Raw genomic sequence first — 21,947 nt, 5'->3', positions numbered from 1 at the left:
CTGCATCAGTGGCTTGTAAGCTGTGTGGAAGCCAGAAGATGTTAAATGTTTGTTAATTAACCTCTTCGATATAGGGGGCGCTCTTTTAATTTTTGGATAAAAACGTTCCCGTTTTAAACAAGATATTTTGTCACGGAAAGATGCTCGACTATGCATATAATTGACAGGTTTGGAAAGAAAACACTCTGACGTTTCCAAATCTGCAAATATATTATCTGTGAGTGCCACAGAACTGATGCTACAGGTGAAACAAAGATGAAATTTCAAACAGAAAATGCCCCAGATTTTGAATGCGCTTTGTTCCAATGTCTCCTTATATGGCTGTGAATGCGCAAAGGAATGAGCCTACACTTTCTGTCGTTTCCCCAAGGTGTCTGCAGCATTGTGACGTATTTGTAGGCATATCATTGGAAGATTGACCATAAGAGACTACATTTACCAGGTGCCCCGCTTGGTGTCCTCCGTTGCAATTATTGCGCAATCTCCAGCTGCGTGCATTTTACCATTTGGTTCAGAGGAGAAACCAAACTGCCACGAATGACTTATCATCGAATAGATATGTGAAAAACACCTTGAGGATTGATTCTAAACAACGTTTGCCATGTTTCTGTCGATATTATGGAGTTAATTTGGAAAAATGTTCGCCGTTGTAATGACTGAATTTTCGGGGTTTTTTCTTAGTCAAACGTGATGAACAAAACGGAGCGATTTCTCCTACACAAATAATAATTTTGGAAAAACGGAACATTTGCTGTCTAACTGAGTCTCCTCATTGAAAACATCCGAAGTTCTTCAAAGGTAAATGATTTTACTTGAATGCTTTTCTTGTTTTTGTGAAAATGTTGCCTGCTGAATGCTAGGCTTAATGCTATGCTAGCTATCAATAGTCTTACACAAATGCTTGTGTAGCTATGGTTGAAAAGCATATTTAGAAAATCTGAGATGACAGTGTTGTTAACAAAAGGCTAAGCTTGTGAGCCAATATATTTATTTCATTTCATTTGCGATTTTCATGAATAGTTAACGTTGCGTTATGGTAATGAGCTTGAGGCTATAATTACGCTCCCGGATACGGGATTGCTCGACGTAACAGGTTAACGGTCAATTACCGTGATATCACCAGTTATTCGCTTGACTATTACTGGCTGACAAAGTGCTCCAGAGCACTTTTTCATCAAGGATCTCCTATATTTCTCTGTTCATCTTTCCCTCGATCCTGACTTGTCTCGCATTCCTTGTCGGTGAAAAACATCCCCACCGCATGATGCTGCCACCATGCTTCTCTGTAGGGATGGTGCCAGGTTTCCTCCAGGTGTGAAGATCAAGAAAATTTCAGTGTGACAATTCAAAGGCGAAATCCGTTAATGCCAAGATAATGGAATTCTTTGCCCTTGACGTTCAACCTTTCTGTTGTGGATTATGGCTTTTGCCAACTGGTCGAGCACCGGTTCACATTACCTAGTTGGTGCTATTTTTCAGCTGTTGCCCTACCGGAGTTACACAGTATTGTTGAAACTCATCCATGAGCTACTTGCTATGGGTGCCATTGCTATTAGCTTCACGACTGACATTTGGACCAGCGACTTCAGCACCATGAGCATGCAGAGTCTGACAGCACAGTGGATCGACGAGATTTCATACTGAGGAAAGCCGTATTGCATGCTCTGATGTGCTGGTTCTCATCCTGCTGCTGCCATTTTCAATGGCATTTGAAACATGAACACACTCCAAGCGCCATTTGTACAACTGACTCAAAATAAGCTAATCAACTGCGTCTGCAGCCAAAGTGATACCCTGCCATGGCATTGAAATGCCTGCTCAACATAACCCCACAGTATGTCTGCAATAAACTTGGAAAAGTACTTGAGGCTGTGAACAAGCGATTCGGTGTCATTCTCTCTGAGCCTCTTTACGGTTGCCACCATGCTCAATGCTATGTACAAGGACCACTACTTCGATGCAGACAAAGGGTTTACGTGAATTGTTACATACACCGCTGGACAAGATAGAAACTGACACGGTGACCATGCGCACCGAGGAAGAGGGGCCACGGACAGACAGAGCTGAAACTTCACTGTTTCACATGTATGATGAAATCCTGGCTGAGAATGAAACGACTGAACAAATTACCAACGAAACAGCACACTCAGTGAAAGGAATGGGTTTTGATGATGTTTTACCGGTAATGGGGACATGTAAATGCCAACAAAGTAACATTTTGTGTAACATTTAACTACGCAAGTCAGTTAAGAACATATTCTTATTTACGATGGCCGAACCCGGACAATGTTGGGCCAATTGTGCTCCGCCCTATGGCAATCACGTCCGGATGTGTTACTTGCTGGATTTGAACCAAGGACTGTAGTGACATGCAGTGCTTTAGACCGCTGTGTGTGTTAACTATTTAACTGTTCTACAATGCTTATAAGGGTACAATTTATTTTTAACATATTGGTGTTTTTGGGCACGTAAAATACTGGATATTGGTATCGACTAAAACATGTCGGTACATCCCTAATGGAGGACACTGTTCTTGTGAATCTTCAGTGTTAGACATTTTTTGGTACCCTTCCCCGGATTTGTGCCTCGACAGAATCCTGTCTCGGAGCTCTACGGACATTTCCTTCGACCTTATGGCTTGGTTTTTGCTCTGACGTGCACTGTCAACTGTGGGACATTATAGAGAGGTGTGCCTTTCCAAATCATGCCCAATCAATTGAATATACCACAGGTAGACTCCAATTTGTAGGAACATCTCAAGGATGATCAATGGAAACAGGATGCACCTGAGCTCAATTTCGAGTCTTATAGCAAAGGGTCTGAATACCTATGTAAATAAGCTATTTATTTTTTACTTTTGCAAAAAAGTCTACCTGTTTTCGCTTTGTTATTATGGGGTATTTAAGATTAAGGCTGTAATGAAACGGTGTCAAGGGGTCTGAGTACTTTCCGTGGGGGGTGTATACATATATCTGAGCACCCCTTCAAATTACTGGGTTTGGCTAGTTCACCCCACCCTTTGCTGACAGGTGTATAAAATCGAATGCACAGCCATGTAATCTCCATAGACAAACATTTGCAGTAGACTGGCCTTACTGAAGAGCTCTGTGACTTGGCACCATCAACCTGGCACCATCATAGGATGACACCTTTCCAACAAGGATGTTACATTTCTGCCCTGCTACAGCTGCCCTGGTCAACTAAGTGCTGTTATTGTGAGGTGGAAATGTCTAGGTGCAACAACTGCTCAGCCACGAAGTGGTAGGGCTCACAGAACAGGACCGCCAAGTGCTGAAGCATGTAGTGCGTAAAAATTGTCGGTGCTCGGTTGCAACACTCATTACTGAGTTCCAAACTGCCTCGAAGTCTGCACAAGAACTGTTCGTGAGGGGTTTCCATGGCCGAGCAGCCGCACAAGCCTAAGATCACCACGAGCAATACCAAGCGTTGAATGGAGTGGGTGAAGCTCGCCAGCATTGGACTCCGGAGCAGTGGAAATGCGTTCTCTGGAGTGATGAATCGCGCTTCACCATTAAGCAGTTCGATGGACAAATCTGGGTTTGGCGGATGCCAGGAGAACAGCTGCCTGCCCGACTGCATAGTGCCAACTGTCAAGTTTGTTGGAGGAGTAATATGGTATAATGGTCTGGGGCTGTTTTACATGTTTTGGGCTAGGCCCCTTAGTTTCAGTGAAGGGAGTCTTTAACTCTACAGCAGAAGATTCTGTGCTTCCAAGTTTGGGGAAGGCCCTTTCCTGTTTCAGCGTGACAATGCGCCTGTGGAAAAAGCCAGGTTGTCTAGTTCAGTGTGGAAGAACTTAACTGGCCTGCTTAGTGCACTGACTTCAACCCCATCAAATACCTTTGGGATGAATTGGAACATCAAGTGTGTGACTGGCCTAATTGCCCAACATCATCAGTGCCCGACCTCACTAATGCTCTTGTGGCTGAATATTAAGTGGAACAGTGGAGGCTGTTGTAGCAGCAAATAGGGGACCAACTCTTATATATGCCTGTGATTTTAGAATGAGATGTTTGTTGAGCATGTTTCCACATAATTATGGTCATGTAGTGTGTGTTTTTGATGCCTCCCCTATGTAGACAGGAAAGGCAACTCAGTTTATGGCATATAAAACCATAGATTGACTCTAAATAAGTAAGACTGCATTTCCACTTTTGTAAAGTCAGTGATCTCCCCCCCCCTCCCTAATGGTTGTTGGACCATGAGTTTAATGGTGTCAGTGTTGAAGATGAATGTTTTAAACAGCCTATGAATGTTCACACAAAATAAAAGTACTTTTGCTTCCCTGTCAGACTCTTGAAGGTCAAAAGGTGCAGCTCAAAGCTTGAAAATGAAAGGCCCTTGATTTGCCCTGAACTCTAGACCTGCTACATTCCAGAAATTGAAAAAGTACACCTGAATGGGGCTCAACACCCAACCTGCATCAGCCAACCCTAATGAAACAAGGCCACTAACTGTGATACTTTTTTTTTTTTTTTCAGGGATGGACAGGCCCTTTTTAACTATCTGGCGGAGAAACACAGCGTAAGTTTGGACCGCTTTGCTGACATTTCACTTCTAAACTGCGTTTCTCATGACTCCTGTGTGAACCTGCTATTTAGGGAAGGGGGAGGCGGGAAGGCCCAAGCAGGGAGACATGTAATGACTTCCCAAAACTTTAACTTTTTTTTTTTTAAGGGGCTTTACAGCTTGCAGAAAAATCTGTGGACATTTTACAGTCTGTGGTGAATTGTTAAGAATATACAGAACAGCTCGAGACACATTGGTCTACCCGCAGAAATGCTGGTTGTCTAGATTTGGTGTGACCCCCCCCCCCCCCCCCCCGGAATCCTCCCACCCTGGTATCCCGCTGACCTGCACTCTGTCCTCAATGCACCTCTGCAGCGCGAAGGCCACTCGGCTGTGGGAAAGGGCGGTCTCCCTCCGCTTCGCAGTGGCTCGCAACCACTGCCTGTCAAAGCCACACTGCATCTGAGACTGGCCTCGGTTCCCAAACGGACGACAGCACGCTGTGATATGTCCTGAGTTAGCAGGAGTGTACCGTTCAGAGATATTCTACCCCCCATGAACATGTACCCGGCCCCCACCCACCTAATGGACATTTATCATTGTTACGGCGTAAAGATGGGGACAACTCTTTGCGAGGGTATCTGATTTCATTGGTCCTCAATTAGTGGCTCACACTAGATTCAGGATAAATGGAGTTGGCTCTGAGTTAGCCTGCCCCAGAGTAGGTTCGTTCTGAAGGATTTGTACTCCTATACATTTTTCTTGGCTAAAAGGTTAGCCTCTTAACTCAAGTTGAACTCAGACTTGACCAAAGTTGACTCCTCATACCTTATCCGTAGTATAGGGCTCAGGTCGGTTGTTGAAGACTTTTCCCAAATAGCCACAGGTGACAGAAGTAAATAGGCCTACGTATGGTAATGTTGTGACCGTCCGTATGGGATGTTGACATGGAGCTCCTTGTACACACAATTACACAGTGAAATTGCTCAAGTGCACGACAGCAGATAACGGTATCAAGGATGTTACCAGCAAACCTCTGGTTGACCGTGCACTCTGCACCATATTTTACTGTCTGAGCAGGGATTCGAACCAGCAACACTCCCACTTGTGTAAATGGTCTAGGCAGCAGCTAATGGGGATCCATAATAAATACAGATATGAACTGCTCGGCTACATGCTGACCCCAATAATTAGTGATGGTAATCAAACAGAATGGGCTCTGAAATCGAACATGATTCTAGAATTGCCCTCCTTAGTCCAGCCACTCTGTTCCAATTGGGGTGGTCTGGCATATTGACTGGATATAACACCATGGCTCTCATCTTGGACTATAATCTTACATGAGGCCTGTGAGAAAGCTGACAATATGGTCATCATAAACAATTGCTGGTGTCATGTGTCTATGCTCTGAATAGTTATTGGACGAAACCATTGATCAGCCCTCTTCTCTTCCAGTTCCGTCAGGAGTACCTGGACACTCTGTACAGATATGCCAAGTTCCAGTACGAGTGTGGAAACTACTCTGGGGCTGCCGAGTACCTCTACTTCTTCCGTGTCCTGGTAAGTCTAGTACCCCTTATTTCAGCGTACTCTTATGAAATATCAAACTGGCGACCTTGGGTACTAGATGTTCACAGCAAGCGAACTGTGATCTGTGATCTAGAGACATTTTTTAAAATATATTACAGATTTGTACCCTTGAAACTTCATCTGTAGTTTTTGGAATAATAACTGGACCACTGACAAATGGACACTATTGGGCAGTGCTATATATTAGCAAGCTCTTTAAGGGCAAATAGACGATGATTGAAGCTTCATTAAGAAGTATTAGTTTCTCAGGAACGACTCCCATTTTGTGCATTAATCACTTGTTCGTGTGATTTTTATTTTTTCCCCCGGCAGTGGACCGTGTCAAACGCCATAAATTATGAGCAGTATACATCCACTTAACATTGCATTTTTGGAATTACACAATGTTTCCGTTGATGTATACTTTTTTGGCTCGACTCGTGTTATGAAAAATTGAATTTCCTACTTCACTGCTCGGTTGTTTGGCCAGGTTCTTTAATTTTTCAAAGGGCTAGCAGGTGGAAGTGAACACCCTCAGTTAATTGCATGTGAAAAGCTGCCGTCATTCCCTCATTCAATTCTCCACACGTCTTCAGTATTAGGATGAGTTGACGTTCAAGGACAAGGGTAGGATTTTTAATTTTTTTTAACTGTGCCAAGTGTTCAGCAGCAGACTTCATAATCTTTCTTTAGTCCTCTCGCTGGGCGGGCTGCAGTGGACGACTTATTGATTTGATAACTCTGATAGCCAGAACTCCTTGTCGGGCTTATGAGTTACATAACATGTTCTGGTGGGCTTTGAAAAAGTGTGTACATGCCTACATACAATAGGCACACTCAAAAATAATCAACTGACTGAGAGAACAGGTTTACTAAACAAAGAACTGGCCTGCCAGTTAGGCTATACATCTACAAAGTCCACTCATTTAGGCCTATCTTGTTTGAATTAGGGATGTACATTTTTTTTGCCTACTAACTAACCCCGGTTAATTCGTTCCAAACAGTAGAATTGATGTGACCAACAGAAAATACGATGCTGTTTAAGTGACTCAACTCTCTTTTCACTCTAAATGCAAAGGTCACCTTTTCTAAATGCAAAGGTCTGAATTTTGCTTCAAGTGGCAACCAGCTGTCTGGGGAGCTGCTAGGTAATATTCCTCTCTAACTATACTTTATATGCGGTGCCAATTTAATTCCACTAAATTATGAAAATGAACCTATAGACCGAGCTTGACCTGTCAAATGTATTTTCGGTTAACATTGCTGGTTTTTAATGTTTTGTCGCTAATTCCATTGCGTTTCTCAACCTGTGTGGCTATACACAGTATTTCCTTTTTGTTGTTTTGGCTAACATACGAGAGTCCGTGGTGCATGGAGGAGGGATTAAATCATTTTCACCAGCAGTAAAATGCTTTGGAAATCAGATAATATCAAATAGGGTTGGGGCGGATAGTAATTACAGTTCACTGAAAGTACTGGCAGTATTCTTGTTACACATGCGTACATCTTATTTCCTCTAAACAAAGGGATCATTGCGCTGGTGTTTGTGGCTTCTCTCCCGCTGCCCTCAGAAATCAGTGAAAGATGAACTACACAGAGAATGGGAAAGGTGCAGTAGGACTGTGTGCACTGCTGTAAAGAGTTGGAAACCTCTTAGGCCAAGAGAGGTGGTAACCTGACTGAGAGGGGAGGCCAGAGGAGTGTTTTGTGTCACAATAGAGTGGTGTAACACTAGATAAGTCCTGGGAATGGACATCCTGTGACCTCAGTGGAAGGTGCCACCAGATCTTCAGTGCTGCCTTTGTTATTCTCTCTCCAGGACCAGTGGCACCTAAGGGCTACTCATTGTCTGAATGCTCGGCTGACCTTTTGCGCTATCGTTGACTTTAACGAGTTAAGTCGCCTAATGTTCTTCAGAAAGCCTTGGCGTCAAACCTAATTTCCAAACAAAAATAATCTGTTGGCCAATGAGGTTCATTTCTACTGTAGGAACCACCAGACCCAGTGTTGGTGCTTTTAGTCTGAGGTATGTTTTTATGGTCACACAGACCATCACTGCTATTACCTTGTGTTTCCCCTTTCAGAAGCCAATGTTGTTTTTTGTGAAGCTGTTTGCAAATTTGATGATCAAACTCGCCTACGTTTTTGGTGGTAGACACCATTTGGTGGTAGACACCATTGTTACTCCAAAGCCAGGGTTTACCATTTCGTCTCTACTATCAGTGTCCTGTAATTCCTTCAACCAAACGAGCACAACCAGTAAGTTTTCCAAGTCTTATTCAATTGTTTTATTTTTGGGGGGTTGCATCTGTCATTTGAGATCTGGGGTATAGCAAAGACTTGTGCCAAAGCCAGTCTCGAAAAATGCAAAGAATAAAATCAACACTTTACATGTTCATCAGAATGACAAATATTACAACCAACTTAGGATAGGATAAAGTAATCTTTCTCACCCCCCTTAAAAGATTTAGATGCACTATTGTAAAGTGGCTGTTCCACTGGATGTCATAAGGTGAACGCACCAATTTGTAAGTCGCTCTGGATAAGAGCGTCTGCTAAATGACTTAAATGTAACTTAGGTTTCCCATTGTAATTGACATTTGGTACTCTCTCCCTCTGTCGTGAAGATGTCTGACTGGTCATGCACATTGGTGATGCTGGTGTCATCTCCTGATAAACAGGCTTAGCAGAGACTCTGAGCAATGAGCTCTACTTTCTGTGAACAGCCTCTTAACCCAAAGCAGTTCTTTTTTTGTTGTTGTTGATTGATTCTATGTGATGCACTCACATTTAAGTATGCTAGCGAGAGACATTGAAGACCAGATGATGGCGGCTCTTGATTAAACATGAGCAACCCACCCCACCACATCAAAAGCATGCAATTGATGCGCTCCCTCTCCGCACAGTTTTTATGGTTTTTTAGCTCAGTCTAAATAAGTTATGTAGATTATTTTCCCGTTTTGAATTCACTCCTCAAATCATTAGCCCCTTAGTAACAGCCAGGGCAGTTACTGTTACCAGATAGCCGCTGCCTCCTCTTGACAATCCAAAGGCTCATTTATTTAAAAATATATATATATTTACAAAAAATGCCTAAATGTCTGTCTTTATACTTAATACCTGCTGCCCTATTTCTCTTTCCCCCCCCCCCCTATTGTTTTGGACCTCCCATTTTCTCAGACTGCCCCTGTAAGGTAGAGGTGAGGCTCCGTAAGTCATCAAACGTGGGAAAGCCAGTCAATTAAACAGAGGAAGCCAGGCTTGCAAAATCCAGGCCTCGGGTTCTGTTACAGTGTGGCGTAGCGCGAAAAGAGCAACTTATTCATAGCATCAGTGAATGTAGGTATTGGATGTTGCGAATAAAGATTGAGTGTCCCGACGGCTCTTCAGCACAGTAAATTTATTGTTGCTGGTCAGTAAGTGAAAATGTGCCTCTTTTCGCCAACAAATGGAAACTCTAGGTAACTGCTGGAAAAACCCTGGTATTGAAACTATTGTTGCGTGGCCACCAGTGAATGTCAGGCAGTGTGTAGAATGCTGCCATAATGACATGGAGATCGGCCAAACCTAGCAGGCAGGGACTTCCAAGGCAGAAAAAACAAACAACTTTTTTTATATATATATACTTTTTTTAGACCGATGTAACAACAACCTTTAAATTGGCACTGTGGTTGGCTTTTCTCCTACATTATAATGCTTAATCTTTCTTATGAGGTCTTTTTTTAATAAAAAAAAAAGTAATTTAAAGCAGTCCCAAGTTTTGTTTTATGATCAAAGGACACTACTGTTGTGAGTGGATGAATGGCCTTCTGCTCCTCTTTGTGTGTTTTACTCTGGAAGACTACCTTGCTGCTGACTTTCCCCTTTTTATGTCGCAGTTCATTTTAAAAGTTACTATGTAGCCTAATAGTCTTCATGTAGCCTAGCAGGTAACCTAGCGGTTAGAGCGATGGGCCGCTAACTGGAAGGTTGCTCGTTCGAATACCCGACCCGATGAGCTGAAAATCTGTTTGCCCTTGAGCAAGGCACCATAATTTGCTCCAGGGGTGCTGTACTGCTATGTCTGACCTTGTAAAACAACACTTAGGTGAAATTATCTCTTGTATGTAATATAAATATGTATTAATCCTTTATCTTATGTTTTTCTCAATCACTAAGAGATCCCAGCTGGTTTCCTTTTCCATCCATGGATCATTCGTGTCTCACAGTCCACTCTGCTGTCTGAAAGAAGGGGGTGTGGTGGGTTGCGTCTAGGTTACTGTGGCCTTACAGCAGGCACCCGCCCTCACTCTTGTCACTGACTGCGTTTGATGTTTATCATAAGCTACTGTGGGCCGGCGGTTCCCATGAGCCATAGGGTGGAGGCCTAGCTTTGATTAAACACAATTGGTCCAGGTTTTGCCGGTGTAGGCCGTCATTCTAAATAAGAATTTGTTCTTAACTGACTTGCCTAGTTAAAGGTAAAAACAAATAAACAGGAACTCGTGACTTTGAGGATGGCTATCCCTTCAACTGTTTCTTGTTAGCATCATTTCATATATTAATGCATTTAGCCTGTGATAATGGAAGAGTTGTATTAAGACTATAGATGGCATGATTCAACGTGAGGTTTTCCTTTTGTGTTAATGGTAGGAGGTTATCGCAATTATATTTTAACATGCTTGAAAAGCTGTAGAAGTTATTGAAACATTCCTCAAGACATGCAGTTTGTACAGCTAACCGAAATTAAGTGTCCTGGCAATGTACCAGGCATAGACTTTGGAAATGCATTTTATCTGGTTAGGACTTAAAAAAAAAAAAGAAGCTTGATAGCCAATCGGGGACATTTCCTAAGGGCATTAACAGATTTGTCTTCGATGCCCTTTACCATCAAATGAAGCATCCAAACGCTGTCATTTATCTAGACGGATTACCCTGGCTTGGCGTAAATTATGAACACCTGCCAGATGGTGTTGAGAAACCCAGGCTGTTGCTGGTCACAGTGCATCAAGGTTTCTGTGGCTGGAGCAGGACCTCTGTTGTTGGTGAACTCCAAGTGATAGACATTTTGGTAACTCTGCCTCTACTACATGCTTCTCCTTGTAGCCTTGTTGATCAAAGTTATCAGATGTTGCGCAAACCACCACCAGAAGTAGTAGCACCATACACACTTCATTAACTTCTTGCGTCGAGCCATCCCGGATCCGGGATCGTGACTACAGCCTCAAGCCCATTACCATAACGCAACGTTAACTATTCATGAAAATCGCAAATGAAATGTGCTATGCTAGCTCTCAAGCTTAGCCTTTTGTTAACAACACTGTCATCTCAGATTTTCAAAAATATGCTTCTCAACCATAGCAAAACAAGCATTTGTGTAACAGCATTGATAGTTAGCATAGCATTTAGCATTAGCATTCAGCAGGCAACATTTTCACAAAAACCAGAAAAGCATTCAAATAAAATAATTTACCTTTTGAAGAACTTCAGATGTTTTCAATGAGACTTTCAGTTAGATAGCAAATGTTCAGTTTTTTCTGAAAGATTATTTGTGCAGGAGAAATCGCTCCGTTTTCTGCGTCATGTTTGGCTACCAAATTAACTCCATAATATCGACAAACATGGTAAACGTTGTTTAGAATCAATCCTCAAGGTGTTTTTCACATATCTCTTCATGATATATTGTTCGTGGAAGTCTCCTCTCCTCTCAATCACTGGATGACTGTGTGCAGCTTGTAGATTACGCAGCAATTTCAACAAAGGACACTGGGCGGACACCTGGTAAATGTAGTCTCTTATGGTCAATCTTCCAATGATATGCCTACAAATACGTTGCAATGCTGCAGACACCTTGGGGAAACGATAGAAAGGGCAGGCTCATTCCTGGCGCATTCACAGCCATATAAGGAGACATTGGAAAACAGAGCCTCAAATCCTGCTCATTTCCTGTTTGAAGTTTCATCTTGGTTTCGCCTGTAGCATCAGTTCTGGGGCACTCACAGATAATATCTTTGCAGTTTTGGAAATGTCAGAGTTTTCTTTCCAAAGCTGTCAATTATATGCATAGTCGAGCATCTTTTTGTGACAAAATATTGCGCTTAAAACGGGCACGTTTTTTTATCCAATAATGAAATGGCGCCCCCATAGGTTCAAGAGGTTAATGTCCATTCAGAGAGGTTAATGTCCATTCAGAGAGGTTAATGTCCATTCAGAGAGGTTAATGTCCATTCAGAGAGGGGCTGAAGGCAAGAGGGGATTGACCGGAGGTCTGAGGAACAGCGGTGGAGTTTTCCCTCAAAGATGCTAGATGTGCCCTCCATTCCATCTACTCTCATTTTGTGTGTATATCTTCAATTTTCTCTCCAATTGCAACTGCTAATTTAAATATCCAATTGAGTTATTTTAAGGGAGTAATATCTGAACCCAGAGTTGTGAACTCAAGGTTTCTTCAACCATTGCCTTTTAGATAGAATCTGAACCATGTAATTGTGGTATGGAGATGTTACCGACAAGCTGACCTTTCACCTGCTGACCCTGCCCCAGAAACGTCACAACCACAGGGACCAAGGTGGTAGCTTGAACTAGGCAGAGCTAAATTTAAATGACATATTCCTTTCTTGACTACAGAGTAAGGCCAAAGCTGAAATGCCCTATGTCCATCTTTAGTGATGTGTGTGTTGTCTTCCCAAGGCCATGTGCCACCCTGCACATTTTTCAAGAGTTGCAGCATTAATTAAATAACAGTAACAATGTTTTAGCACATTGTACGGAGAAGCTCACATATGCTTCAAATGTGCTCCTAGTTAGGGTGGTAATCTGAAAGGATTGCGGAACATCTGCAATGCAGCGGTTGCCGTATCACAAAGTGCAGCAAATTAGGTTTTTATAAAAAGCTAAACATTCATTTCTCTTTCTGTCAAGTCCCATTCCCTCAGGATGACAATTTAATCCGTTTATCCAGTATAAATAAGAAAAGTAACTCCACCGAACAGTTTTGCTTGCCAAAGCCAAGCGGCGGTGGCAACAGCCACTATTTCACTGACTGTCCCTGAGCGTGCGTGTGTGCGAGCACACGGTTTGTACACTGAGGCATTTATCAGGATTAGATCTGCCAGTGCCTGGTCATTTTGCAGGTGGGTTGAGTTCTGCTGCTGTGTGAGTTGATGCTTTGTTTATGTTCTAACAAGTATGACATGTCTTTTCCCAGGTCCCGGCCACAGACAGGAATGCCCTGAACTCCCTGTGGGGGAAGCTGGCTTCTGAGATCCTGATGCAGAACTGGGAGGCTGCGATGGAAGACCTCACCCGCCTGAGGGAGACTATCGATAACAATGTAAATGCCCCACTTCTCAGAATTTGACACTGCACTCTGATTCCCTTACGTAGATTCGACTCTCTTATTGACCGCTTCGTGTTTCAGCAAAGTACTGTTGCGGCTTGATGCCCCACCCCCTTTCAGTCCTGACTCCAGAGGATCTGAAAATGGAGCAGTTATGTGGATCTAGTTTTTTTTTTTTTAAATGTATTGGATGGATAGCTGGGAAGGATGCAGGGGTGCGGCCTCTGGCTTGAAAGGAAAACGTTTAAAAGGGAACTGAGACTTCACGTTCTTAAAGTACTCTGAACTTTTTAATTGTCTTTAAGTATACTGTATTGTCACTTCAATCAGAACTAGTAAATAATGACAACTCTCCTGTCCAGTCGGTGAGCTCCCCTCTCCAGTCTCTTCAGCAGAGGACCTGGCTGATCCACTGGTCCCTATTTGTCTTCTTTAACCACCCCAAAGGCAGAGACAACATCATTGAGCTCTTCCTGTATCAGCCACAGTAAGTATTTTCATCTCTGACACACTGGAGTTCTGTAAAACACTGTTGGCTCATTTAGACCTGATGACTAACCCTCCTTAACATATTGCTCTGTAGAAGCTGCCATCTCTACAGTCTGAGGTGCAGTGTCTTCACTGATCCACACTAAACCCTTGAGTGACCCAAGAGGTGATTGTTAAAATGTGGCCTGCTGGCATTCTTGGTGGGGAGAATGGAAGGAAATTATCCCTAAAGAAGAGGCACAGTAGAGGGCTGAACCTTGGGCCCCAGGGTTTGCTCCTGGCCCAGGAGAGACTAAAAGTGGTTCAGCTGGCAGCCGCCTGGGTCAGGTCCTTCTAACTGGAGAAAGTACACGTTTTTATTAGACTAACTTGATTTTGAAAAGGAAGCCGTTTACTCTTAACTTTGGGAAGGGGGCTGCTTTAAAAACCTACTTGGGGTATTTTTTTTAAGTGGTTTCAGTCCGTTTGTTTTTGTGTGGTCTCTTTACTTTCGAAGCTGCAAGTTAGTCCATGTGTATTGCAGATCAGAAACTCAGAACTGCATAAAATTTACACACAAACTATTATAATGCACCCCCCCATTCTGATTGCCGGTTTGTGTAATTGAACCGATGATTGTAGTCAACTGAAGGTATGACATGCCACCACAACATAGCAGATATGAAGGTCTGGCTCTGAGTTTTACTCAGTTATTAATTTAATTTAAATTAATTCATTTTTTATTTATTTGGCCAAAGAAAGAATTGGTTTTGGGGGTGACTAGGGAGATATACCTGCTGGAGCGTGTGCTACAGGTGGGAGATGCTATGGTGACCAGCCAGCTGAGATAAGGGGGACTTTACCTAGCAGGGTCTTGTAGATGACATGGAGCCAGTGGGTTTGGCGACGAGTATGAAGCGAGGGCCAGCCAACGAGAGCGTACAGGTCGCAATGGTGGGTAGTATATGGGGCTTTGATGACAAAACGGATGGCACTGATTTAACTGCATCCAATTTGTTGAGTAGGGTATTGGAGGCTATTTTTGTAAATGACATCGCCGAAGTCGAGGATTGGTAGGATGGTCAGTTTTACAAGGGTATGTTTGGCAGCATGAGTGAAGGATGCTTTGTTGCGAAATAGGAAGCCAATTCTAGATTTAACTTTGGATTAGAGATGTTTGATGTGGGTCTGGAAGGAGAGTTTACAGTCTAACCAGACACCTAAGTATTTGTAGTTGTCCACGTGTTCTAAGTCAGAGCCGTCCAGAGTAGTGATGTTGGACAGGCGGGCAGGTGCAGGCAGCGATCGGTTGAAGAGCATGCATTTAGTTTTACTTGTATTTAAGAGCAATTGGAGGCCACGGAAGGAGTTGTATGGCATTGGAGCTTGCCTGGAGGGTTGTTAACAGTGTCCAAAGAAGGGCCAGAAGTATACAGAATGCCTGTAGTGTGGTTTTCCACTTTAATTTTGAGTGTGACTCCAAATCCAGACCTCCATGGGTTGATACATTTGATTTCCATTGATAATTTTTGTGTGATTTTGTTGTCAGCACATTCAACTATGTAAAGAAAAAAGTATTTAGTAAGAATATTTAATTCAGATCTAGGATGTGTTATTTTAATGTTCCCTTTATTTTTTGAGCAGTGTATATATATATAAAAAGGTATGCGAAGAAAGTTGTAAATATATTTATATATATATATACATACATACATACATACATACATACATACATACACACGAGACAAGATGAGGACAAAAGACGTCTGACTGCTATGCCATCTTGGTGACACATGAATGAAAGGCTGCCCAATAATTAGTCATGAAAAGCTCACACAAACATCTGTTTGGACAAACTTGAGGGAGTGTTTGCGTTGCAATTTCAGTCAAGAAACCACTTAATTCCACAGTGAGTCTTGGCCTCATTCCCTCACCCCTTGACCATTACTTCCTTTGGCCAAAGTTGGTGGCTAGGCCTTAGTTTAATGTTTGACCTCTGTTACCCACAGTCAGCAAAAGTTGCATCAGGCCTTCCTAGTTTGTGTTATTGAAAACCTCTACCGAGTTCAAGGGCACTCACAGTGAGAATATTGTCATGAGGTGATCTATAATGAAATCTCGCCCTCTACCCCTCATCTCCACCCTCCTATCCATCTCTCCTCATTATTCACGCTCACTCACGCACTGGGTTGAAATCGTTTTGATTTTTAAATTAATTCTTGGTTCAATTCTTTTGAAGCGTCCTCTGCAACCAGTACAGCGTTGTTGTTGCCTTAAACTCCAAAATGATTAAGTGGGGTATGGTGAATGCTACATTTTTTTCTTCCCTCAGTTAGTCCCAGATATGACTGCATGACTTGTGCAGCTTTGAAGACCTGCCAACATGCATGCATTTCAAGTACCAACTACGCAATTCTCTGTCCATGTACGAGATCCAAGTTAAAAGTGCGCAGAAATGAGTAGGGCTTGATAATTTTAAAATTATTTAAATGAAATATATATATTAAAATCAAGGCCCTACTCATTTCTACTCATAACTTGGATCTCGTACATGGACAGAGAATTGCGTAGTTGGTACGTGAAATGCATATATCTAGAAAATATATAATTTTAAAAAACATCCCTGTTCTCGAGCTGCAACACAGACATGTACCGAGTTTGTCAATAGACATGTAGATTAATAGTCAACGTAGCTAACCCGTGTCTGCCCCTCCTCCTGTTGTGATGCGAAATTTTTCGACTGTCAGCTGTAGGTAAACGCATCCCTTTTCGACTCTGTGTGTTGTGGAAAGGTAAACCCTAATTGTTTCAAGCTAACGTTAGCGAACATAAGATGGACATTCAGTGGGCTCTAAAGTGCCAGCAGTTCACTCGCATTTGCCAGTGAAATAAATTAAATGCAAATACGAAACTATAACTGGTCGCATTTGCCAGTGATACTTTTAATTCTGCATCTCGTTAGTTCTATTTTCCACGTAACATTACGAGGATCACACAACCTGATGCACTGTAATTAGTATCTACAGTGGAGCAAAAAAGTATTTAGTCAGCCACCAATTGCGCAAGTTCTCACACTTAAAAAGATGAGAGGCCTGTAATTTTCATCATAAGTACACTTCAACTATGACAGACAAAATGAGAAAAAATTGTCCAGAAAATCACATTGTAGGATTTTTTAATGAATTTATTTGCAAATTATGGTGGAAAATAAGTATTTGGTCACCTACAAACAAGCAAGATTTCTGGCTCTCACAGACCTGTAACTTCTTCTTTAAGAGGCTCCTCTGTCCTCCACTCGTTACCTGTATTAATGGCACCTGTTTGAACTTGTTATCAGTATAAAATACACCTGTCCACAACCTCAAACAGTCACACTCCAAACTCCACTATGGCCAAGGCCAAAGAGCTGTCAAAGGACACCAGAAACAAAATTGTAGACCTGCACCGGGCTGGGAAGACTGAATCTGCAATAGGTAAGCAGCTTGGTTTGAAGAAATCAACTGTGGGAGCAATTATTAGGAAATGGAAGACATACAAGACCACTGATAATCTCCCTCGATCTGGGGCTCCACGCAAGATCTCACCCCGTGGGGTCAAAATGATCACAAGAACGGTGAGCAAAAATCCCAGAACCACATGGGGGGACCTAGTGAATGACCTGCAGAGAGCTGGGACCAAAGTAACAAAGCCTACCATCAGTAACACACTACGCCGCCAGGGACTCAAATCCTGCAGTGCCAGACGTGTCCCCCTGCTTAAGCCAGTACATGTCCAGGCCCGTCTGAAGTTTGCTAGAGAGCATTTGGATGATCCAGAAGAAGATTGGGAGAATGTCATATGGTCAGATGAAACCAAAATATAACTTTTTGGTAAAAACTCAACTCGTCGTGTTTGGAAGACAAAGAATGCTGAGTTGCATCCAAAGAACACCATACCTACTGTGAAGCATGGGGGTGGAAACATCATGCTTTGGGGCTGTTTTTCTGCAAAGGGACCAGGACTACTGATCCGTGTAAAGGAAAGAATGAATGGGGCCATGTATCATGAGATTTTGAGTGAAAACCTCCTTCCATCAGTAAACACACCGCCCAGGCAATGAAGGAGTGGCTTCGTAAGAAGCATTTCCAGGTCCTGGAGTGGCCTAGCCAGTCTCCAGATCTCAACCCCATAGAAAATCTTTGGAGGGAGTTGAAAGTCCATGTTGCCCAGCAACAGCCCCAAAACATCACTGCTCTAGAGGAGATCTGCATGGAGGAATGTGCCAAAATACCAGCAACAGTGTGTGAAAACCTTGTGAAGACTTACAGAAAACGTTTGACCTCTGTCATTGTCAACAAAGGGTATATAACAAAGTATTGAGAAACTTTTGTTATTGACCAAATACTTATTTTCCACCATAATTTGCAAATAAATTCATTAAAAAATCCTATGGGATTTTCTGGTTCTTGAAGTGAACCTATGATGAAAATTACAGGCCTCATCTTTTTAAGTGGGAGAACTTGCACAATTGGTGGCTGACTAAATACTTTTTTGCCCCACTATGTCACAAAAAGCATTACAAAAGTATTATCAAAAATAACTATCTCGGCATTAAATGGAGTCGGGAGTTTAGAAGACTGCGCGATGAAGAATGAATGAGTGTCCTGTATTAGCTATATAGGAAATGCTTCTAAAATCCCTCAGCACTAGATTTGAGATTTTATCAATTTTGAACATTTGAAACTGCTAATTAGATCTTGTTGGTGACTTTTTTACCATATGTGTAAATGGAATGCTGTCAAAGTATTCCAACCTTTTTTATAGACTTGAGTTGGTACAGTTCTATAATTGCGATCAGACTCCAACTGCACGCACTAGCTCGCGGGGGTCCAATTCGGCACACAAGTTGAATCTCCCAATTTGCCCCGCGCGTCTGGCACTCTAAAGTTGGACAGGGTTGGCAGGTCTGGAATTGCTCTCTATTGGAGACCCCTTTGAGAGAGAGTAGGCATATGTTCATCGGGAACAGAGCATGGGGTGTTGTGGTCTGCCACGAAGTCCGACAACTACAAAAGAAAAGGAAAGGGGGGTTCTCCAACCAGGTGGAGGATCACTCACCACCTAGCCCGGCTGCTCACTGCTGATTTTAGACCCCAGCATCACAAGTGCCACAGGCCCACTTGTCCCAGTAATTGTTTCAACTAATTAAACTTGTCTGCGGTGTTCCCTCCCTCAAACACATTTCTCCATCCTAATCTGAGCTGCCGGAAGTGGCAGGGAAACCCCACTTCCTCTTTAGAAATGTAATTTGGTCTGTGGATTGAATGGGGGGGGGGGTCAATGATAGCTATTCAGATAAGGATGAAGAGAAGTTGTACAATTAACTCATGTTGAACACTCCTTTTGAAAAGGAATGGGGTTGTATGTGCAAGTTTTTTGTACGGAAGTGTGTTGGGAAAGGACTTGTAACACTGTCTGCAGAGTAAGAATGTTGTCTAGGGTTCTAATTGGCTTCTAACAAGGCCCCCTCTCGTGCTCAGCCCTTAGCAAGTTGACCTGTGGCTGAAAAACAAGGCCCTGAAGGATAGGGTTTCAGCTACTGGGCAGATCCCCTTCTCAGTGATCTGTCTACTGCGGAGGCCAGGGTTTCCTTTCCTCCCCTCTGCCTTATACAGGGGGTAATGAAAAGGAGTGCTTAAACCCATGTCATGCAGAGAATGCGCTATTACAATGCACATGTCTGTTTGGTTGATAAGGTCAGAAGTCCTAAATGCCATGGGCCTAATTGCTTAGTTAATTGTGTACCAAAAATAGACCTTTATGCCCTTCAACCTATGCATACACCAACAGTTGATCAACTTCGTATAGCCTTCACCTCCATAAATATCAACTCACTTTTTTTTGTTGCCATGTAGTTCCTCCAGTCCTTGAGACCCCTGATTATTTGTTCTTGTCATAACCTTTTGTTTTGTCATTTCAGGTACCTCAACGCCATTCAGACCATGTGCCCACACATCCTGCGTTACCTGACCACTGCTGTCATCACAAACAAAGACGTTCGCAAGCGGCGGCAGGTCCTGAAAGATCTGGTCAAGGTCATACAGCAGGTATAAACAATCTGAACACATTCCTTACCCCAATTTCTCAAAACACATTTCTTACAAATTTTCTATCACAGTAACATGTTAGCCAACCTCAGTCAGTGTAGGATTGGCCATTTTGACACACGATGTCACCAACTATTAGGGAAAGGTTGTACAACTGAATGCATTCAACTGAAAAGTCTTCTGCATTTAACCCAACCCCATTAAAGGCCAGAATCCACACATGTATGAGCAGTGTAAGGCCTTGGCTGATAGACTATACTCTAAGAGAAGCATGTTTATCAGAGATCTGGTCCTGGCTAGCGGTCTTGAACCCATTACATTTGATAAATGGCAGCAGACTGTCTGATTGTAGAGTACCGATTTCTTCCCAAACCCAACATCGGTAGCTTCTTCAGAGATCAATGGCTCTGAAAGCTAAATAAGCGCCGTCTCGGTGTGCTCTGTGTAATCACTAAAACATGTGCTCTATGCTTGTTCTGTCTTTTTGGTCTTCTTGGGTCTCTCCCCCCTAGCATTGGTTTGGAATTGTTTAGGGGACTTTTTGAATCTGCTTTTATTCACTGCCTTGTAAATTCTACTGTTTGGTTAGCCATGGTTCTCCACATTTGACTTTTGTTTTTAGTAATGGGTTGGAGGCATGCTGCCTTGCCTGTGTAACCTGTGCTATGTCCACTGCTGAACAATAAAGAGAGCACACACCGGCATGTGCAAATTGTTAGAAATCTTCTTTTCCATTTCCAGGAGTCCTACACCTACAAAGATCCCATCACAGAGTTTGTGGAGTGCCTGTATGTGAACTTTGACTTTGACAGCGCTCAGAAGAAACTGAGGGAGTGTGAGTCGGTAAGTCCCAGCTGCCCCCCCGGCACGCACCCACTCATCAATGTGCAACAGATTTTGAGGAATTTATCCTTTTCAGAATGGTTGTTCTGTGTCCCGCTCTCGATATATTCCTTGATTTACAGAGATTTGGATTGGCCAACCAGTCCTTCCAACGTTCCCTTGTAGCTAGCACAGACGTAAACGCCGTTAGTGATCATGCAAGATTAGCCAACCTCTCATGCTTTCTCACAGCGTTGGGCTTTTTTAAAATGTATTTTTAAACATGGGCTTATACATATTGTCCGATGGTATAATTGTATTAGGTCACTTGGGTGATACAGAAGTCCTCTGGGAAACCCTATGACTCATTGGTCTGGACATATTTTTATGATGGCGTGTAATTGTCCATCAGCCTGGTAGTTAACAGTAAAAGCTTTATAAGCAAAGGTCTATGCAGAGGCGTTCAGACACTCAAGAGATGTGTGTCATAGACAGCCATTGGGATAATTTATTTCTGTTTTGGTGTGTAATGGCTTGATGTGTACTACCATTGAAGTGACTAGTGCATCAGCTAAAAATAAAGGCTGCACTTTACTTCCAGCAACGCCTTTGTCCATCTAGGCCTAGTCCTCAGTGCCAAAAATGTGGTAATAATAACGAGCCAGCTATTCGTCAGAGGTGTTGGCTCGCGGTGGACTGTGAAGAGGACATTTTTCAAAATGTACAAAAACGTCTCTCTGGGCAACGCCAACCACCATTTTGTGATGGGTCAAATTGAATGGTGGGAGGGTTACCGGTGGTTGTTGCCGTGGCTGCTTCCTGCAGAACTCTTCACTCGTGCAGACTGTAGTAGGTGGTGAACTTAGTTCATCTCTGCATACCAATCTGAACTAATGACCCATCTCTGGTTTATGTTCACACAGTTTCCATAGTGATTGTTAGCGTTATTTGCCGCTAGGTATAGCTAGCTAACAAATCCAGTTAATTTCTAAGAGTTACGTGCTGACCAGACCGCTCGTTCATGTGCCGCTACGCACATGTTGATAAAAAGGGTAAACCGAGTTCGTTTCTAGTAATCTCTCCTCAATGCTTCTTCTTTGGACTTTATATGGTGGTTGGCAACCAACTTTGACTGAATAACGTATGTGTAACTT

At 42.8% G+C, this 21,947-nt stretch overlaps 1 protein-coding gene across 1 annotated transcript in view; it reads left to right on the top strand.

Annotated features, from left to right (window-relative positions):
• The window catches only part of LOC115141381 (eukaryotic translation initiation factor 3 subunit E), a 43,363-nt gene that overhangs the window by 8,282 nt on the left and 13,134 nt on the right, over positions 1-21,947 (top strand). Inside the window, exons 4-9 of the mRNA XM_029680180.2 lie at positions 4,503-4,545; positions 5,986-6,090; positions 13,286-13,411; positions 13,780-13,904; positions 19,845-19,971; positions 20,713-20,814. Coding sequence (XP_029536040.1) covers positions 4,503-4,545; positions 5,986-6,090; positions 13,286-13,411; positions 13,780-13,904; positions 19,845-19,971; positions 20,713-20,814 — 628 coding nt within the window. The remainder of the gene's footprint in view (positions 1-4,502; positions 4,546-5,985; positions 6,091-13,285; positions 13,412-13,779; positions 13,905-19,844; positions 19,972-20,712; positions 20,815-21,947) is intronic.

Source organism: Oncorhynchus nerka, linkage group LG14, assembly GCF_034236695.1.
Source record: "Oncorhynchus nerka isolate Pitt River linkage group LG14, Oner_Uvic_2.0, whole genome shotgun sequence".
In the NCBI taxonomy this organism is placed as follows: domain Eukaryota; kingdom Metazoa; phylum Chordata; class Actinopteri; order Salmoniformes; family Salmonidae; genus Oncorhynchus; species Oncorhynchus nerka.
The sequence above is the reverse complement of the archived record's forward strand: the minus strand, read 5'-3'. Positions and strand labels throughout refer to the sequence as shown.